The 20,219-nt window shown below is 45.1% G+C and overlaps 2 protein-coding genes across 26 annotated transcripts in view; one reads left to right on the top strand and one right to left on the bottom strand.

Annotated features, from left to right (window-relative positions):
• The window catches only part of SLC20A2 (solute carrier family 20 member 2), a 110,916-nt gene extending 105,611 nt beyond the window's left edge, over nt 1–5,305 (bottom strand). For 3 of the 10 annotated variants that reach the window (XM_027962673.3, XM_060407169.1, XM_060407162.1), the window contains exon 1: nt 666–5,305. The gene's annotated coding sequence lies outside the window, so the exon portion shown is untranslated. The remainder of the gene's footprint in view (nt 1–665) is intronic. The other 7 variants (XM_060407167.1, XM_060407164.1, XM_060407168.1 and 4 more) reach the window with 7 other exon arrangements.
• Nucleotides 5,299–18,320, top strand: SMIM19 (small integral membrane protein 19). 16 transcript variants are annotated; one of them, XM_060407170.1, is made up of 6 exons: nt 5,299–5,423; nt 6,388–6,479; nt 8,717–8,836; nt 9,589–9,726; nt 11,238–11,362; nt 15,208–15,333. In XM_060407170.1, the coding sequence occupies exons 2-6, from the start codon at nt 6,424–6,426 to the stop codon at nt 15,330–15,332; spliced, it is 564 nt and encodes a 187-aa protein (XP_060263153.1). In that variant the 5' UTR covers nt 5,299–5,423; nt 6,388–6,423; the 3' UTR covers nt 15,333. The 16 variants fall into 16 exon arrangements, with proteins under 16 accessions (XP_060263153.1, XP_042097212.1, XP_060263156.1 ...); XM_060407171.1 differs by lacking the exon at nt 5,299–5,423 and adding an exon at nt 5,641–5,757; XM_042241278.2 differs by lacking the exon at nt 8,717–8,836.
• The last annotated feature ends 1,899 nt before the right edge of the window (nt 18,321–20,219 follow it).

Consider the following 20,219-nt stretch of genomic DNA (forward strand, 5'->3'; position numbering starts at 1 on the left):
CTGGTGATAAAATCTTGAAACCACTGAGCCAGCTGTAGGCAAGCCATTTAACTTTGCCCTGATTCTCTCATCTATAAAATACAGGGCTTGTTCTTCCAATGATGGGTACCAGGATCACCTGAGGGGGACTTAAAATACAGCTGCTCCTCCAGCTGTGGCTCTAAAGAGCTCTAACCTCTGGAGTAGGTGGAGGCATCTGTGACTGTCACTGTATAAGGAGCCCTGGGTCGTTCTGTCTACACTCGCGCTTAAACCACCGCCATACTGGTCAGGGTGCCGCTCTACCACCCTGAGAGTCGTGAAACTGGGCAGGAGGGACACCATTACCCCAGCTGGACAGGTTTAAGACAGATGAACCACTGCATCATCGTCTCTTTCTCTAAAAATCCCCCGTTCAGAGAAGAGGCCGAAACTAAGACGGAGGCTAACATGCCAGTTGGATAACAACACTTCCATGTAGATCCTTTTAGCCCCAGCTGTAGCCTTGGACACTTAATTAGAACACAACTGCAGGGAACATTCACGGCCGAGAACGTTCGCTGACAGGCCATCCCACAATATGAGCTGACGTTAAAAGGACAGCAGCACCGTGCCATTTCTTACTGAAATTACAAGGCTGTCCCCCGACCCCCCAGCAGAAGCGATGTGTCCCCCAGAACACGTACCTGCAGAGCTGCTAACCAGGCCCAGGCCCAGGCCTGCTCCAGGGCACCTCCTTCTCGGACTCCAGGGCCAACGGCGGTGCTCCCTATCGGCGGGGTCATGTGGGTTCAGTGGACTCTGTCGGCGCCCAACACCCACAGGATAACACTGTCGTCTCCCAACTAAAGGGACACAAAACTGGGCTTTCGAAGAATACTGTTTTCCTTTATCTTGCTGGGCTCTGTTTACGGGCCCTCATCCAGGTCCATGAGGCTTCCGAGTGACCTCCCTCCAGGTCTCACACCAAACCAACAGTGCTGTTTTACTTTTTTTTTTTTTTTTTTCCACTAGAGAAATACGACTTGGTTGGAAGAGGCCTCTGGGCCCCAAGAGTGTGCTCGATTGTCCAAGACAAGCTGAAGAAGTGGGTCAAGATTTCATGTAAGGACCAGGCAACCGGACAGATGGGCACCAGAAGCCTTCCGTGACACTCCCATCCTGGGAAGTTACATTCCCTAGGGGTTTAAAAGTGTTTTTAAAAAGGATGGTAGTAACAAGTTCATTCAGTACTGTTTTATTTGACATGAGCAGGCACTGAATTAGTATCCTAAACAGTCACGGCCCTTTGTCCTTGTGAATCACTGTCCTAGAATTCAACAAGAGTCTACTACGCAAGAGTCCTACTCCGCACTCAGCTTTGAAATGCAAAATTCGGTTTCTCTTCTTGGTGCTTTCAGTCATATCAAAAGAGAGAGTCCCCTCAACCATTTCATTATCAACCTCTTCTGCCTGGAAAATCTGGCATTGCTTCTGCAGCTGAGAGTCACTGCCACTGTGAATGCCACTTTGAAACTGTAAAAGAGTTTGTACAGCTGAGAAACTAGGGTCAAGTTCTAGCTCTCTCTCCTATCTTTGATAAAGTAAAGCTCTGGGGAGAATCCACACTGATTCCAGAGCCAGGCTGCCTGGGGTTCACATCCCGTCTCCCTAGCTTACTGCTTGCATCATGATCTCAGGCACGTGGCTGAATCTCTCTATGCCTCAGTTTCTCCATGTAAAAAGTGGGGCTATAACGGGATAACAGGATTGTTTTGAGAGTCAAATAAATCTAGATGCAAAAGCACAGTCTAAGCACTCCATTGATAGTAGCTATTATTATTTGCTTTGCTGCTGCTACTAAGTCATTTCAGTCATGTTCAACTCTGTGCAGCCCCATAGATGGCAGCCCACCAGGCTCCCCCGTCCCTGGGATTCTCCAGGCAAGAACACTGGAGTGGGTTGCCATTTCCTTCTCAAAATGCATGAAAGTGAAAAGTGAAAGGGAAGTCGCTCCATGGACTGCACCCTACCAGGCTCCTCCATCCACTGGATTTTCCAGGCAAGAGTACTGGAGTGGGGTGCCATCGCCTTCTCCGATTATTTGCTTTATGTAACTCCAAATTCTTCCACTGTTCCACCCGTGTACACAATGTTTGCCCAAATAAGATACTACTCACTTGAGGCCTGGGACCACATCTTAAGTATTTCTGATGCTCCCCCATGGCACCTACTAGTCACTTAAGAGGTAAAAATGAACCTACTCAGTATAGATTGTTATACCGGATGAATGAGGAGGTTCTCAAACACAGACCTGTACAAACATGTATTCCCTGCCCTCGAGCAGCCTGTGTTTTGGGTGGGGAAACAAAACAAAGGGAAACACTCCTGCTGTAACAATATAAAGCCATAAAGGGTTGAATGCCAAGGGCTCCTCGTGAGCTGGGGCTCTGGAGAGGGCGAGCCTGCAGTGGCCCTCCCTGCCCCTGGAGGCGAGTGGGACTTCCACAAGAGGCGGGCACAGAGAGCGGATTCCAGCATACCTGGTCATCCCACATTCACTGCACACCTTCCGCAGGCCGAGATATGGCCACGAAGGACCTAGAAGAAGCCCCAGCACCGCAGGACGTAAAAGGGCACTCACTCCTCGTGACAGCTGAGTTCTAAAGGAAGGAGGAAGGGGTGTTCTCCTCTCGGATGGAACACAACAGCGCTGCAACGCCTCACAGACAGGAGCCAAGGCTGGCGTTACCGCGGCTCCGGCTTCCAACAATGGCAAACATACAGAAGTTAACAACTTTTCCTGTTCTGTACTCTCAATATGCTCCACTGTTTATGAAGCACATCAAAGAGACATTCTCTATTATTTCTGAACACAAATAACATATAAGAGGTTTACAGACACACACAGTCAGTATTATTGGAAAGGTTTTCAGAGGCTATGGAGGCCCAAATGAAAGCCCGCATAAAGCCCTGTGCTGTCTCCTCCCACTCTTTCCCTTCCTTCTCTCTTCTACTAGGGCTTGCCCACAGACATCAAATATCTCCCAGGGAAGTGCCTGAAGATGCATGTGGTGGCAGGAATCAGTTAGTCACGATGGGCGGAAGGATTAACACTTGCATCTTTGTCTTCTACAGCCTTCCACTGATGACAAACCTCCACTCATCTCCTCCCGGAAGAGGATGCCTTCGGGTGAAGGAACCTCTTATAAATATCAACTGGCAAAAGCAATCCCTTACTGATGGCGGACCACTATACAAAGATGGGTCAAGTCCAACACGCTCTCATCACAAATAAGACACGTTTCTGAGCACTTCCCTCATCCTCGGCAGGCCTTTCAACCACTCCTACTCTCATAGGATGCACACTGCTGGATCCCACCATCGCGCCTGGAAACAGAATAAACTTTTCTTTTTTTTGGTTTTGCCCTGTGCAACTTGCCGGCCCAGCGATGGAAACCACGCCCCCCGCACCGGAAGTACCATCTTAACCACTAGACGGCCAGGGAAGACCCAGAATAAACTTAAGGATGTCCAAACTACTCAATTAAATCCAGTCAAAAATTTCTTAATGCACAAAGTACTGGACTCGAATATGTTTAAGACATTCAAAGGCAAACTGAAAAATGAGGTAAGAACCCCTACAACATAGGTTACAGAACATTCTTAACCTTCATGTACCCATGAAAGTTAGACTCAAAAAAGTAACAGTCAACCCACTGTTTTTTACTCCCTTGGTTTGGTACTGGAAAATCACCCTTCCTGTATGTCATTTGTTAACCCCTTAATTAGGAATGTCACTAAGAGACTAAACAGGTTAAGAGGAGACCTTTCACCAGGGGCATTTAAGGCTTTCCAACATTTACTTTTTCTGAACGTCCAAGCACAGCCTGTTGATTGAGTGACAATGACATGTAATGGGAACTTTGATAAAAAAGACACACAGGGCTTTGGAAACTACTGAATACTCCAATAAAGGGACTAATTGCAATTTCATGCAATTGAAAAGCCATCTTCCAACTTGAAAAACACATTTACTCAGTCATTTTATATTGCCAACACCCTTGTTTTACAAAAACAGAAAGAGAAGCAATTAATATACATATTCACCATTTGGACACATTCAAATCCAACTTGTGTACTCAAGTATTTAAGAGTAACCTATGTTTATGCAAAAAGTTATCCCAAAGATTAAATGAGATAAAGCGTGTAGATGATTTGAAACAAGTCTGGCAAACAACCACTACTCAACATTGCCCAGTATTACTTTTCCTAATTTTCCAACTTTGTAATCATACTAAACGGTTGTAGAGCATGATTATGTATACATAATGTATATAAGCTAATACGTGTTACTACTAGAAATAAAGACCAAACAATGCTATTCATCTAGACAGAGGTGAGTTTAATTTGAACAGAATGATCCGAAAAGAAGCAGAGAAAACTTGCTATGGGGTAGAATGTTAAATGTTAGCTCTAATCTCTGCTTATCAACTAAGGACACAACCTCTACGGCGTCTAGTGCGAATTATAATCAGCAGTCAGCTGATTCTAGAGAACTGGCTCAAAATGAACAGTTAAGACCTCAACCTCGTGGTTAAGGGGCCATTTACTTGCGAGGCTGCGCCAACCACTGAAATCTGATTACTTCAATACTGACGCTGAAATCCTGCATAAATTCATTACACATCTCTTGCCGGAATTTTTTTTGCAAGTCCTTACACACACACAAAATTATACCCCAAAGCCACTTAAACTGACAAGACTACATCATCCTGGGCGCATCCGGCTTTTAAAACATTTCAGTCGCTTCGGCCACGCATCATTTACGATGACAGGGAGTCACTGACGATGACAGGGAAAGCGCAAAAGCCAGTTTGGAGAGCACGTGCTTTCCTAAGTCAATACGAAAAGTAACCCTACGCCCACATCACGAACTGAGGGTGGGGGGGGCGCGGTAAATCTTCGCGTTTCCACGCTGAATCTCGACCCCGGGCAGGTCGGCCAAGGCACACGCCCTCCTCGCACGCCGGGCCGGCGCCACGGCTCCCGGGAGCCCCCGTCCCTTCGCCCCGCGCGCTCGGGCGCACCGCGGCCGGACGCAGGTGGACTCCAGGCCGGGGCGGCCGGACGCAGGCCACCGAGCCCGGGGGCCGCGGGGAGGGGCTGGCGCCGCGAGGCCGGGGAGGGGAGCCGGGCCGCACTCACGCGCCCGAGGGCGGCCGCGGGGCCGTCGCCGCGTCTCCCCGGGTCGCGCCCTGATAGGGGTGCGGGGCGGGGCGGGGTGGGTGAGGGGGAAAGACCTGGCTCCTCGTTCCCTCCGGAAGCCGCCGGGCAGGCAGGAAGTGACGAAGCAGACGCTGTCCGGTCCGCGCGGGAACCGGGTCCGCGCGTCCGGCCGCCGGCGCGGCGCAAAGAGCCCCCGCGGAGCAGCCCGGCCGCGCGCCGCCGGCGGAGCGAGCCGCGTGAGTGGCCCCGCGCCCCGCGCCCCGCCCCGCCGCGCGCCCCGCCCCGCCCCGCCCCGCCGCGCCGCCCCCGGGCCCGCTGCCCGCGCCCGGCCGGAGCGAGCCGCCGGCTCCGCGCCCCAGAGCCCCGGGACGGGGCTTCCCCGTCCGCCCCCCGCTCTGCTTTCCGGGAAGAGCGCCCCTCGAGCGTCGGGTCGGGCCGGGAGCGCGCAAGTGCGTGACTCCCCCGCCGGGGGGTGGCTCCGGGCGAGTTGTGTAACCCTCACCCTCACCGCCGCCGGCACCCCCGGGGCTCCGGCCAAGTGGGAGCTCGAGTGCGCCCAGCACGCGGGTGGTGAGTCACCGGGGCTCTGGGCGGCCCGGCGCGGGCGCCCTCAGATGTCCACTGCCCTTCCTCGGCCCGCCGGTTGGCCCGTGACTTTGTCCCCTTCCGCTCCCGCAGCCCCAAACCTTGAGCGCTTCGGAGGATGGAGAGAAAAAAATCCAGTCGGTGGTGGTGGTGGATAGTGTTGTGTGAGCAAGTCGTGGAACTGTTTAAGTGATTCTCATCTGGATTCATTTCGAAATAACAGAGCTCTTAAGTGAGAGGCGAAATTGGTAACATTTAAGACGTGATGACAAGGGATCTTCAAAATTGAAGATCCCCCTGGAGGAGGGCGTGGCCACCCACTCCAATCTTGTCTGGAGAAATCCATGGACAGAGGAGCCTGGTGGACTCCAGTCCATGGGGTCGCAAAGGGCAGACACGACTTAGCGATCAAACCACCACCACCAGAGGTAGTATCAGGAACCCCAAAGAGGAGAAAAAAAAAAAATATATATATATATATATATATATATAGTTTATGATACAGTCACTTGATCCCAAGAAGAGGTTTAGTTCTCTACGTAAAATTTTGTCAAACTGAAATCTATCCCTAGTTGTTCACGTTTTGCCAACTTTATCTCTGGATATTTATTTCAGCAAGGAGTTGACCAAGCATTGATTTACAGGGAAAATATGTGGGAAAGGTTCCGTTTTCTCAGAAAAGCCCTGCATGACAATCCAAGCACAGGGTGAGCTTGCTGAAATATCGATTAATTTGCCAGGCAGGAACCACTGTAATGCCCCTGGGCATTTTGTCCTCAAGAGGCAGGTTGTGTGTGTACACTTGGTTAGCCTGTGGGGAGCTGGAAGGGGGCTGGTCATAGTTCATGCCACAAGGGAGCCGTCGTCTGTATGGTGACTTTGGACAGGCTTACAGAGTCATGTCATTGGCCATGATGGAGGAATGGGCAGGACAGGCCTACCCCTGGTGCAAATCTTTCACAACAACTTCACTACTAAAAATAACTCAAGTGCATGTCCCCGGAACAGTAGTGTTACTGCATAGTGTCATTGCATACCAATCAAGTTGTATAACTCTTGGTAAAATTTCACCGTTTGTGGTCAGCAGTACTTTAGAATCCTTCTCCAAATATAACGAGAGACTGGCAGATTTGTAGCAGGAGAAAGACAGCTCTGTAGGAACACACCATTTATTGAGGGGTGCAGGAACAGAATTTTGTGAAACTCTGAAGCAAGAAATTAACCTGGCTCAGAACAGTCAGGTGTTGGAACACAGGTAGGAGACCCTTTCACAGTTGTGTCAGATAAAGGGCACCTACAAAATGTCTCAGTAGCCACAGATATGTATGTTCCTTGTTCCTTCTCTAATTTCTTGTTAACTCCCAATCCTGAAACCTACCCCACTCAGGGACGGCATGGTAATGCCAGGCCTTCCACAGCATCTCAGATCAGACACCTAAAGTCACCTCTCTTTTTTTAAAATAATTTAATTTATTTTTGGCTGTACTGGGTCCTCGTTGTTGCACAGTCTCTTCTTTAGCAGTGGCGAGCAGAGGTGGGGGGCGGGTACTCTGTAGTTGAAGTGCACGGGCCTCTCATTGTGGGGGCTTCCCTGTAGCTGCAGCAAATGGGCTCAGCAGTTGTGGTTCCTGGGCTGTAAAGCACCGGCTTAAGGGTTTAGTTTCTCTGAGGTATGTGCGATCCACCCGGACCAGGGATCAAACCCATGTCCCCTGCTTTGGCAGGCAGACTCTTTAGTCATCTCTTACAGCCGAAACAGTCATTGTTATTTTACATTTTGGCACCAACAAAAATCTAGAAAAAAATTCTAGATTCCTTGCCCATAAAGACAGTTATAGTCTCCGATCTTCCAAAAGTTCCCCTTTTAAGGTAGGTTGATTACTTACTATGAATAATGTTACGTTCAGAGAAACTCTGGAGTTCGGTTTTAAGGCATAAGAATCGAATAACGTAAAATCCCCCTGCACCTCCCACTCTCTTAAAAAAAAAAAAAATCCATCACCAGTCTTTAGTAGCTAGTAACTGTGTATGTTTAATGATTTAGTAATGTTTAGATCTTGCGGCTATATAATTTTATCATTTAAATTCTGTTTTTATTAGTTTCTGACTGATTTTCCTAAGACCAATCTTTATTTTTATCAGACACACATAGATGTTTCAGAGACATTACTCTTGCTCTCAGTGTCTAGAATTTAAGTTAAATGGCCGTTCAGTGATACTCCCTTTATTATAAATGAATACAGTCTGTCCCCAGACCTCTGATAGAGATTTCAGGTGTAAGAAAGGGGCCAACATGCCAGCTGACCTGGGAGCAGACCTTGGGGAAATTTCATTTTATGCAGAGGCAAACTGTAAGAAAGAAAACAGACTTTGCCCTTAATGTACACTTGTTAACTGAGACAAATCTACATTAAGAAACATTCTGGAGGCTCATAGGACAGATATTTCAGTGGAGGAATTTCTACAATGCTTTCACTATTTTAGGATGTCTAGAAAAAATTGCAAAATGACTTCTTAGACATTCCACATACCCTTTTTCTTGGTATTAGAAAATGACTATCACTAGAAACTACAGTAAGTTATCACCTGTCATTTTTCTCCTTTTGACAGAGTGTCTAAAACAACACTTCTGAATTTCTTCCACATATTAAATCATTTATACTTACTTAGTTGAGATTTAACACAGGGGAAGAACTTTCTCCTTAAGGGACAATTCAATGAACTTCCCAACGGCAAGTGAGAAACCGGGACTCTTTCCCTCGCTACTTGATACACTTGCTGTTATCTCTCTTATTTTCTGTGGGAATGTCCAAAGAATGCACTTCCTTGAATAGAAGTCACAGCTGTGTAAATAGCAAAAAGTGACTTTTTATAGCTTCTTTCAACCACGTTTGGCCAGGAGGCCAAGGCTGCACAGATAAAGCTGCAGACTTTCGTTTTCCAGGTGCGTCGGGGGCCTGTGGAAGAGCATGGTCCTGGGCAGCGCCTCTCATCAGAGCCACTGTCACGAGTCCAAGCCAGCTGTGTGGGCCTGTGTCTTAAGTATTCAGGTGCATTTGCCCGGGTAATAGTTACAGGTTGGAAAATGTGCAGTGATATTTCAACCCATGTCCTTTTAGAAATATTTTTTTAATCTCCAAGTTTGAACTTTTATGTAGGAGCTGTGATGTTTCAAAGTCAGAAATAAGGGGAAATGCATTCCGTGCCTTAGTGATCTAGATCAGGGTTGGTCAACTTTTTCTTGCCTTTTTTTAACTTAATTTTTTATTTTGTTAATTAATATATTGGGGTATGATTGGTGGTTTACAATACTGTGTTAGCGTCAGGTATGCAGCAAAGTGACTCAGTTATATGTGTACATATAGCCATGGTTTTTCAGGTTGTTTTCCAATATAGTTTATTACAATGTTGATTAGAGTTCCCAGTGCTACACAGTAGATCTTTATTGATTATTTGCTATATAAGTGGTGCATATGTATCAATCCCAAACTCCTAATTTATCCCTCCCCATCCCCTCCCCTTTCCCCTTTGGTAACCATAAGTTTGTTTTCTAAGTCTGTGAGGCTGTTTTCTGTTTTATAAATCTTAACAGGCCAGATTGTATATATTTGAGGCTTTGAGGGCTGTGAGGCAAAAGTGGAAGATACTGGTAGTTCTCTCAACCGTTTAAAATGTATCTATTGGAAATGTAAAACCATTTTTGACTCCTGGGCCACACGGAGACAAGCAGGGGCTGCCGCTGGCCAGTGGGCTCTCTGTTTGTCCACCTTTGTCCGGCCGTCACACCATCAACCTGCCCCCTTTACTGTCTTATAGGCCCATGCCTGGGGGCTACGGAGTGATGGGGGACGATGGGGCCATGGACTACAGCGTCCACGAGGCCTGGAATGAAGCCACCAACGTGTACCTGGTGGTGATCCTCGTCAGCTTCGGGCTCTTCATGTATGCCAAGAGGTAAAGGCTTGAGGTTCTCAGGGTTGATGAGAAGATCCTGAGTATTGACAAGTTTTGCAGGTTGGTTGGTTTGATCTAAATTCAATGCACAAAAACGATTTCACCAGCATTTTGGTTCCTATGAAAGCTCTCTCTCCTAGGCCCTGTGTTCAAATACCAGACACCAGGACTTGGCTTGGAAAACCCAGCTGCTCCGAGAGCCGGGCTGTGAGTGCAGCTCTCGGCTCCCAGGCCAGCTGCTCTGTACTCCCATTCTATCACTTCTGATATAGCTCAGAGTTATCACTCAGCCAGTTCACTGTCACCCTCGGACAAGCACATATTTTTGGCCCACGTCCCTGAAATGCACAAACACCAACTCCTACATTGTCACCACTTCTATCCTCACACGTTTCAAGCTTTTCCTTCTGTTTCTTACTCATGACTGTGTCCCAGAACTTAGTGAATGATGTTGTATGGTCTGATTTCTTGTCTGTCCATCCTACAAACACTCAGTCCCCCAAGAACAGGGGCTTTTATTTAACCTTGTGTCCCTGAAGTGGCGCATTAGTGTAAATCCTCCACAAATACTTCCTGCTGTCATTCCAGACACTGTCGCACAGTTTGACTATCCTTTTCCACACTCCCTGGCTCCTTTAAGAACAGTGAGCAAAAAGGGAGGGAGGTGTTGCTTTGAAGAGGAAGAACAGCAGTAGTTAGATTGAGTTGCTTCTGCTCATAGCCACATGCTTTGTGACGTCCTGTACCAAGGTCAGAGGCATTAGACAGTCCGGGATAATTAGTCATCCAAGAATAATTGCTGCCTGGCCTGGGAAATAGTTCAGATTCACCCTACCCGTGGGACATGCAGGCTCGCCCTTCACAGCCCCGTGAACCCTGAGCGGCTGGCCTGGACTCCAGGCTGGAGGGAGGGGCGAGAAGAGTCCCCACGGATCACCCCAGGGCCACTGGTAGGTGACAGCGGTCCCCTAAAGAGAGCTGCCACCTCCTCCCCACCCCACTGTTTTAAAAGCATAGACAGGCTCTTGTTCATTTTAACTAGATGACCCCACTAAGGCCACGCTATCTATTTAAAAAATAGTTTTATTCATTGTTTCCCAGAATTAAGGTCTGCTCACATTCTGTTTATTCAGTACCCCCAGTAAATTAGCTTTATTTGCATGACATGACAGGGAGGAAAAAAAATTGTACTTTTTTTTGTCTGTGCAATTTTCTAAACAATAGGGCATTTTTTGTGGAGATGAGGAGAGACACGTCGTATATGAAATGGGTGTATTCAGTCACCACTCTTCCTTTCTTGTAACTGTGTGACTATGCATGTACAACTTCTTACTTTCAGTGAAAGAAAGAATACTTGAGCCAAGGTGGCATCTCACGGGGACAAAACTGAAGAGGGGCTCATGGCCCCTTATGTGCTTTTAATGCAGCTTCTGGTTACTACGATCACAAGAGTGTTATAGTCGTATAGCTGAGAATACAAATCTCTTTTCTGCATCGTTTCTGTGTTTTAGGAATAAAAGGAAAATTATGAGGATATTCAGTTTGCCACCTCCAGCAGAAACTCTGTCAGAGCCCAACTTCTATGACACAATAAGCAAGATTCGTTTAAGACAGCAGCTAGAAATGTACTCCATTTGTAAGTATACTCTGCCTAATTACGTACGTGTTGCTTAGCCACTCAGTCCTGTCGGACTCTTTGCAACCCCATGAACTGTAGCCCACCAGGCTCCTCTGTCCATGAGGTTTCCTGGACAAGAATACTGGAGTGGGTTGCCATTTCTTCTCCAAGGGGATCTTTCTGACCTAGGGATCGAACCTTCGTCTCCTGCTTGGCAGGAAGATTGTTTACCACTGCACCACCTAGGAAGCCTTGTTACATACACAAGCATGTTTAATACATACTTTTTAAAAAATTTGTGTCTAGTGTTAAAAGGTTATCAGAAATAAATGATGGTGGCACAGGGAATTATATTCAATATCCTGTAACAAACCTTAATGGAAAAGAATAGGTATGTATATGTGAATCACTTTGATATACTCCAGGAACTAGCACAACATTTTAAATCAACTATACTTCAGTGAAAAAAAAAATTTTTTTTTAAATTTAAAAAAATAGCTGATAATAGAAGCGTAGTACCCGGTTTGCATGAAGTTAGTGCTTCAGGACCCTTCCCCCATGCGGAGCCCTCCCCCTGAAAGGAGCCCTAGCAAGCTGTTTGTGTGATCACATTTTTTGAAAATTCAGCAAAAACTAGATGTTTTGCTAGTCGATGAGCCTGCTGTCTGGTCCTCCTCTGACTTGCCTCATGTGCAGTGGCGTTGAGGTGGCCACGAGCACTTTGAGGATCCAGCTAAGGGGAGGTTTTGAGTTGAAGCTACTTTTAGTTTGGGTTTGAGTTTTGTGTTTACAGAGTTTGCAGTCACTTCAGTTTCAATTAAATGACCGCGTACTGCAGCCACATTATGTGCGTATAGGAGCAGCTTCCAGGCCAGAGGTTATTAACATATCCTGTGAATCCCAACACTGAGTGTGTAGGTGGCGGAGAAGAAACAAAGGTTAAAGGGCACAGAGCCAGGGTGAATGTTACATCCAAGCCACAACCTCTGATGCCACCATTAAAAAAATGAGGTGTGTCTTCCATGGTGTGTCATTAAATGAGGAAGGGCAAGATGTAATTGTATATATGCTAGGGTACCACTCCTTTAACACTGAATGACTACAGCATGTATGTGTAGTAAAAATGTTCCATCTCATTTTTCTTATCGATGTATAGTTGAGTTACAATGTTGCGTTACACCTGTCTTTACATGTATATGGCCCAGTGATTCAGCTATGCATTTTTATACATACATATATATTCTTTTTCAGATTTGTTTTTCCCTGTAGAACACCACGAAATATTGAGGATAGTTCCTTGTGCTGTTTAGTGAGCCGTTGTCGGTCATCATTTTGTATTCGGTCGTGTGTGTATGTTAATCCCAACCTCGCAGTTCATCTCTCCCCGACTCCTTTATGTCTGTGGGTCTATTTCTGTTTCGTGAAAAAGTTCATTTGTATCTTTTGTTTTCTAAGATGTCACGTATAAGCAGTATCGGTGATATTTCCTTCCCTGACTTCGCTTACGTGGCCGTTTAGATTGCCTTCATTGTCTTGGCTATTATAAATAGTGAACTTGGCTTGGCTGTTATAAACAGTGCACCTATGGACATTAGGGTGCACGTACCTTTTCATATATCCAGTTTTCTCTGGATATATGTCCAAGAGTGGGGTTGCAGGATTGGGGTGGCTTTAGTTTGTAAGGAGCATCCATCCGGTTCTCCATAACAGTTGTACCAGTTCACGTTCCCAGCAAGAGTGTAGGAGGGTATGTTGTCTCCACATTATTATTTGTAGACTTTTTGATGCTGGCCATTCTGATCCTTGTGGTTTGGATTTGCCTTTCTCTAATAATTAGCGACGTTGAGCATCCTTTCATGTGCTTGTTGGCCTTATATTATGTCTTTTTTGGAGAAATGTCTGTTTAAGTCTTCTGCCCATTTTTTGATAGGATTGTTTGTAAAAATGTTCTGTATAATTATGCAAGCCTGGAGGAAAGCTTGGAAAGATACACATGAGATTATTAGCATTCATTACCTTGATGGGGACGCTGTGGAACTCAAGGAGAAAAGACAGTATTTTTAAAAGAAAGATGTCTGCAATAAAATCTTAAATGTGAATGCGTGCATGCTCATGGGCATAAAAAGAAGCAAGAAAGAATAATCAGCAAAGATATTACTAGTGTTTCTCTCAGGAGACCGGAATTTCAGGTGAAAAGTAGAAAAAAACATATATATATATATATATATATATATATAATTTCTCTAACACAAGTAGAACTTCTAAAAATTCTTCAGCATAAATTTCACCCTGAGAACTGTAGACAGCAGTTCCTCTCTGGAAAGGGGCTGCAGGGCTATCAGGTGGGAGGAAGATACACTTTCAGTGTTTCCTCTTTGGGTCCCTTCTGCATTTTGTATCATATTCATGTATTACTAGCTCAGAATAAGAAGTAAACCTGAATTTAGCAGAGCAGCATTATTCATAGTAGCCAGAAGATGGAAACAACTGGAGCATCCTTGGCTCCTGAATGGTCCACAGCCTGTGGTCTGTGTGTGCACAGGGATCATTCAGCCTCTAAAGGGAAGGAAATCTGACAGGTGCTGCAACAAGCAGGAACCTCGAAGACATTATGCTCCAAAATTACTCCTATCAGGAAGTGAAGGAAGCCAGTCACAAAATAACAAATAGTGTGTGATTTCACTTCTGTGAAGCAAATTCCCAGAGACACAGAGTGGTGTCCTCACCAGGAGCTGGGGGAGGAGGGGACAGGGAGCTTCTGTGTGCGGAGGAGAGAGGTCACCGTGGGGTGGTGGGCAGACAGCTGCTGCTGGTGGTGGCACAGCAATGTGAATGGAGCTTCTGCCCCCGAACCACTTAAAAATGGGGAAAATGCAAATTTCAGTGTTTTGGTATTGTACCTCAAAAAAAAAAATCCCCAAGAAAACCTAAGTATTAAAAACAAAAACACAGAGAGCGAGAAGCTCTGTATGGAAAATTAAAGGATTAGGTTTTCTTTGATGCCTACTCAAAACAGAGGTTAGTGGGAGTGCCTGGTGGCCTAGCAGTTAGGAGTCGGTGCTTTCGCTGCAGAAGCCAGAGTTCGATCCCTGGTGGGGGAATCTAAGATCCTGCAATGCCGTGCAACACAGCCAAAATACAGAAACAAACAAGAAACCCCCAGAAGTTAGTTGGCATCAAAAAAAAAAGAAATCCACTGGCATAGCGTATACAGTTTTAAACCCAGTGTACCGCTCTTTCTTGTCTTTAATGAAAATGGCATAAAAATGAAGTTTGTCTGAATGCCTGTGTTTGTAAGGTGTGTTAGTTTCTGTTGCTCTATTACCACAAATTTGGTGGCTGACAGAGCACAAATCTTACAATTATAGGTTAAAAGTCCCACAGCAGTTTCACTAGGCTAAAACCACGGTGTCAGCAGAGTTCTGTTTCTTTCTGGAGGCTGTGAGGGAGCGTGTGTTTCTTTGCCTTTTCCAGCTTCTAGAAGCTACCGCATTGCTTGGTTTGTGGCCTCATTCACCCATCTTCAAAGCCAGTGGCATTGCGTCTTTCTGGTCATTCTTGCATTTTTATAGCTCTGTCTGTCTCTGAACTCAGCCAGTAGAGATTCTCTGATTTTCAGGGCTCCTGGGATCAGGTTGGGCCAAATAATCCAGGTGATTACATAATCCCCCCTCTCAACATCCTTCATCACAGCTTTAGAGTCCCTTCTGCCCTAGAAGGCAACATATTCACTGATTATGGAGATTAGGATGTGGATTGGAAGCCGTTGTTATAAATAGTGAGTGTTTGCACATTTCATAAGTCCCATCACATTGCATCATTCTTAGTGTTGATGACATATCTAATCCTGATTTCGTCTGTAGGTTCAAGAAAGAAGCAGACAAAATTCTCTTCCTCAAAGAGTGAAAGTGAAAGTCGCTCAGTCGTGTCTGACTCTGTGATCTCATGGACTATACAGTCCATGGAATTCTCCAGGCCAGAATACTGAAGTGGGTAGCTGTTCCCTTCTCCAGGGGATCTTCCCAACCCAGGGATCAAATCCAGGTCTTCCTCATTGCAGGCAGATTCTTTACCAACTGAGCTACCCGGGAAGTCCAAGAATACTGGAGTGGGTAGCCTATCTCTTCTCCAGGGGATCTTCCTGACCCAGGAATTAAACTGAGGTCTCCTGCATTGCAGGCAGATTCCTTAAAAAGGACCCCCCAAATTGTATAAGCTTTAGGCCGCAAAAGTCTGGATCCACCCTGAGTATATAAATAAATAGTATTTCTTCCTTTGCTGGTAAAAACTTAATGAGGAGGCTGAAAGCTTCAAAGCTAAACCATTCACAAGACTTTGGCCCTCCACTCTCTAATTTTCAGGTTAAGACCTTCAACAATTATTTCTCAGAAAAACAAAAACGGTACAGAATTGCAAGTCTGTTTTTTCTTCTCGTGTATATTAATGACAATGTTCAGTAAATGTCTTAGGCTTGTCATTTAATATATAGTCAAATTCCTTATGATGTGGCAAAAGCATTATTGATCATTTATCTTGAGGTGGAGATGGAGGATAAGAAAGGAGGACATTACAAAATGTTTGAGTTTAGTAGCTTTATTAGTGTTTACCCTGTATTTTGGGCTTCCCAGATGGTGCTAGTGGTAAAGAACCAGCCTGCCAAGGCAGGAGATGTGGGAGACGCAGATTTGATCCCTGGATCAGGAAGATCCCCTAGAGGAGGGCATGGCAACCCACTCCAGTGTTCTTGCCTGGAGAATCCCATGGACAGAGGAGCCTGGCGGGCTACAGTCCATAGGGTCACAAGGAATTGGACACGACTGAAATGGCTGAGCATGCACTCACTATGTATTTTAGTGTTCTGAATAAGCCAATGTACAAAACAATAATAATAAACAATGGATATCAGCACTGATGAGAAATTAGAGGATCACAAAGTATCATAAATTTCCTGTAGTGAAAAAAAATTGTTTAAGCTAATTCTTTACTGAGAATCATGACTTGACTGTAATTTAATGATGTGAGCTCATAATGATTTTGTGACTTTATTAATTGTATCTCCTTTTTCCCTTGTTTTTTCTTTTGTTTATTTCCTAATAGCCAGGAAGTATGACTATCAGCAGCCACAGAACCAAGCTGACAGTGTGCAGCTCTCACTGGAATAAAATCTCAGAAAATCAGTGGCATAAATGCTTGTTGTTCAAGAGTGCAGTCTCCTCCCACTACTAAATCATGACCAGCGTTTTTGGGTCTTTTTAAAGTTCTGTCTCCAAAAAATCATTTTGTTTGTGACTTTCCCCCCAGTTTTCTGGTGTGTTTGGTTTCGCTTTTTAAAATTTCATCTCCAGATCATTTGTTCCACAAATTGAAAATGCCTCCAAAGGCCTGAACACAGAGAGTCTGGGAAGGTATGCAGCCACCAGAGGTGGCAGTCTTACCTTGTGAAGACCTTCACTCCTTCAGGATGCAGTTGGGAGCAAAAGCGCAAGAGTCTGGAGCCTAGGCCACTTTGGGACATTTTCGCAAAATTAAAAAATAAAAATCAAATCATTGAAAGAATTTCCTCTTTGATTGTGTCGTGGGATAAATGTCATAATGGATAAGGGACTAACTAACGTGTGTTCTTGTGGCTGTTGTTACCTCCGATTGAATTAGCCATCTTTGTTTCTTCAGAAGTCACACAGGAAACTGTCTTTTCTGCACCGGGAAATCCTGACGCACACCCCCTTGCTAGTTGTGGAAGTTTCCTGGGACTGGAGTTCATTCCCCTTCATTGTGTTCCCACGAGGTGTGTCCTTCCACCAGAAGAGTCTTCTTCCAGCCATGCCAGGGCCGTGCTGCTGAATACTTTGGTACCTCTGACAGGTGCTAGCTACTTGCTTTGGGATCTTATGACTGTAAATGTTTAACTGTCTAGCTTCTTGAGCTTTTTTTTTTTTTTTTAACCATAATAAGCTTCCCTGTAGACTCATACCTTGTACCATTTTTCTGCTGAAAAGTTCATGCTGAAAACACTGAAATGTTTTTGCCCAGTTTTTCATATTTATTTAAAGAAAAACTGGTTGGAGGTAATAGCAGGTACATTTAACTGTCCGCATAACTGTTCAAGAATTTGTTTTCAGGACTTCCCTGGTGGTGCCGTGGCTAAGACTTCATGTTGCCAATGCAGGGAGCCTGGGGTTCAATCCCCCGTCAGGCCACTGGATCCCACGTGCCACAGCTAAAGCTCTTGAATGCTGCAGCTAAGACCCAGAGCAGCCAAATAAATATTAAAAAAGAGAATCTGTTTTTGAATCAAATGCAATTTTAAAAGTTAGAGTTAATATTTTAAATGTTATTGCCTTTTCCTTTACAATTATGAAGTAAAGAATATAAATTTTATTGGGTTTTTTAAGATTTTTTTTTTTTTGAGATGGATCATTTTAAAAGCCTTTATTGGATTTGTTATAATACTGTTTCTGTTTTTTGTGTTTTGGCTTTTTGGCCAAGAGACATGTGAGATCTTAGCTCCCTAAACAGGGATCAGACCTGCCCCCCTTGGATTAGAAGGCAAAGTCTTAACCACTGAACCAACAGGGAAGTCCCAAGAATATAAATTTTAAATGAAAAAGTTTAGGCCAAATGAAATAATTTCAAGAAAATTGCACTTACTTTAAAATTTATGTCATTCAAAAATGTGTATATTTTACATGGTGGATTGTTGAGCAAATGGAATAATTCTTTCTTAACCCACAGATGATTTTGAGTTCCCCACCTGTACCCAGAATGAATACGTAGAGTGAAGGATTGTAAGCTGGTAATTATGGCCTGGGGCGAGCAGAGCAACGAGGGAGCAGTCTCTTAAACTTTGCTCTTATGTAATCAGGGGTGGGAGTGGTTCATATGCTGTCAATGATGGAGGCACAAACCTGGACAAATTATGAAAACTGGCTATGTCAGGACAAACTGTGTACCTAAATAAATGAAAATCACAACACAATTGGTGGTAATGGTTTTTTATTTGTCACTAGCCATGAAATTAAAAGATGTTTGTTCCTTGGAAGAAAAGCTATGACCAATCTAGACATCATATTAAAAAGCAGAGACATTACCTTGCTGACAAAGGTCTATCTAGTCAAAGCTATGGTTTTTCCAGTAGTCATGTATGGATGTGAGAGTTGGACTGAGAAGAAAGCTGAGTGCCAACGAATTGATGCTTTTGAACTGTGGTGTTGGAGAAGACTCTTAAGAGTCCCTTGGACTGCAAGGAGATCCAGCCAGTCCATCCTAAAGGAGATCAGTCCTGAATATTCATTGGAAGGACTGATGCTGAAGCTGAAGCTCCAATACTTTGGCCACCTGATGTGAATAACCGACTCATTAGAAAAAACCCTGATGCTGAGAAAGATTGAGAGCAGAAGGGGATGACAGAGGATGAGATGGTGATGGCATAGCCAACTCGATGGGCGTGAGTTTGAGCAAGCTGCGGGAGTTGGTGATGGACAGAAAAGCCTGGCGTGCAGGTCCTGGGGTCGCAAAGGACACGACTGAGTGACTGAGCTGTACTGTAGACAGTATCAGATGGCTTTTTATTTGCATCCACTAGATGGTGAACATTGGACTCTGGCGAGTGAGAGAGGAAGATTCCTCATTTTTCTGTAAAGCCTGATGAGAGTCACACCCCCTACCAGCAGGATCAACGGCAAGGCCGCTTTGAAGTTTCCTCTCTGCTTCCACAGCTGAGCAGGGAAGGGGGGATGCCCCGCGGCCACACTTCAAAGCCACGCCAGCTGACTGTCCTGCTTCTGCACCCCCTCGCCTCCGGGAATCCACCAAGGGTCCATAACGGAGCTGTTTTCTCTGGAAGAAAAGCGGCATGGCTAATAAACAGCCCACTAACACTGGTGTTCTCCTTTCCCTCGTTTCTCCCTTTCACTGCATGAAAGTTGCGAGGTTAGTGCAATGGGGCAGCTCCCCTGGGTGCACAGCTGGGCCAGCCCACTGCTCCAAAGGCACAATTGTTTGCTCTCAACCTTACGCTGTTTCCGGTGGAGTTCTTGAGGATTCACCAGAAAGTAAGATGCAGAGTTTATGGTAAGATTGCTGTAATGTTGGAAATATATTTAAGTATTCAGTAACAGTAAGAGAGGAAATGGTATTAAAAGTAACTTCAGATATTAAGAATAAATGTGTCTTAGACACTGCTGTATATAAAATAACATGATATCACTTATATGTGAAATCTAAAAAAAGTTTTACAAATGAACTTATTTACAAAACAAAAGACTCACAGATTTTGAAAGCAAACAGTTACCAAAGGAGAAACGTCATGGGGAAGGATAAATTAGGAGTTTGGGATTAACATATGGGTGCTGGAGAGCTGGAAATAAAAAGGACATTTGGCTTATATCCAACCTTATGCAAAGTAGCAAGGCTCACAGAAGAGCGACTGAAGCTTAGTCTTAATCTGTTTCCCACGCGATTCCCTAATAAAGTCAGAGCCAGACAAAACTACAAAGCAAGAAGCATCTCCCACCTGTCTTTTTGCCCCTCCTCAGCCTCTTTCCAGTCTGTACGGGTGAGGTTAAGTCTTGATTAAGGAGTTAAAAGTGAGGATGAGGAGGTAACCCAAGAACTGTGGTGAGCCCTACATGGAAACTTCCAGCAACAGGTTGTCTTTCTCCTACCCTGGACCTCTCACCCACAAATGAACGAACAGCCTGTAACACTGGAGTCTGCTGACCTTTATTTTATTTACATGCAGTAAAAAGCTATAGCTGTACAGCAGCCGCACCCAAGGTAGGAAGATGATTAGTCAAAGGGGAAGCAAGTAAAACCGTCTGGGGTAATCGGGAGCTTCTCTGTTCCCAAATGTGATACTGAAACCACTGTGCTATTC

The sequence above is a fragment of the Ovis aries genome, chromosome 26 (genome assembly GCF_016772045.2).
Source record: "Ovis aries strain OAR_USU_Benz2616 breed Rambouillet chromosome 26, ARS-UI_Ramb_v3.0, whole genome shotgun sequence".
In the NCBI taxonomy this organism is placed as follows: Eukaryota; Metazoa; Chordata; class Mammalia; order Artiodactyla; family Bovidae; genus Ovis; species Ovis aries.

Excerpts from the sequence above, each read along its gene's own strand:
- SMIM19 (XM_060407170.1), top strand. The coding sequence starts at position 6,424 with ATGTGGGAAAGGTTCCGTTTTCTCAGAAAAGCCCTGCATGACAATCCA. Across the intron at positions 9,727-11,237 it reads CTCTTCATGTATGCCAAGAG|GAATAAAAGGAAAATTATGA; the intron begins GTAAAGGCTTGA and ends TCTGTGTTTTAG. Across the intron at positions 11,363-15,207 it reads GCTAGAAATGTACTCCATTT|GTTCAAGAAAGAAGCAGACA; the intron begins GTAAGTATACTC and ends TTTCGTCTGTAG.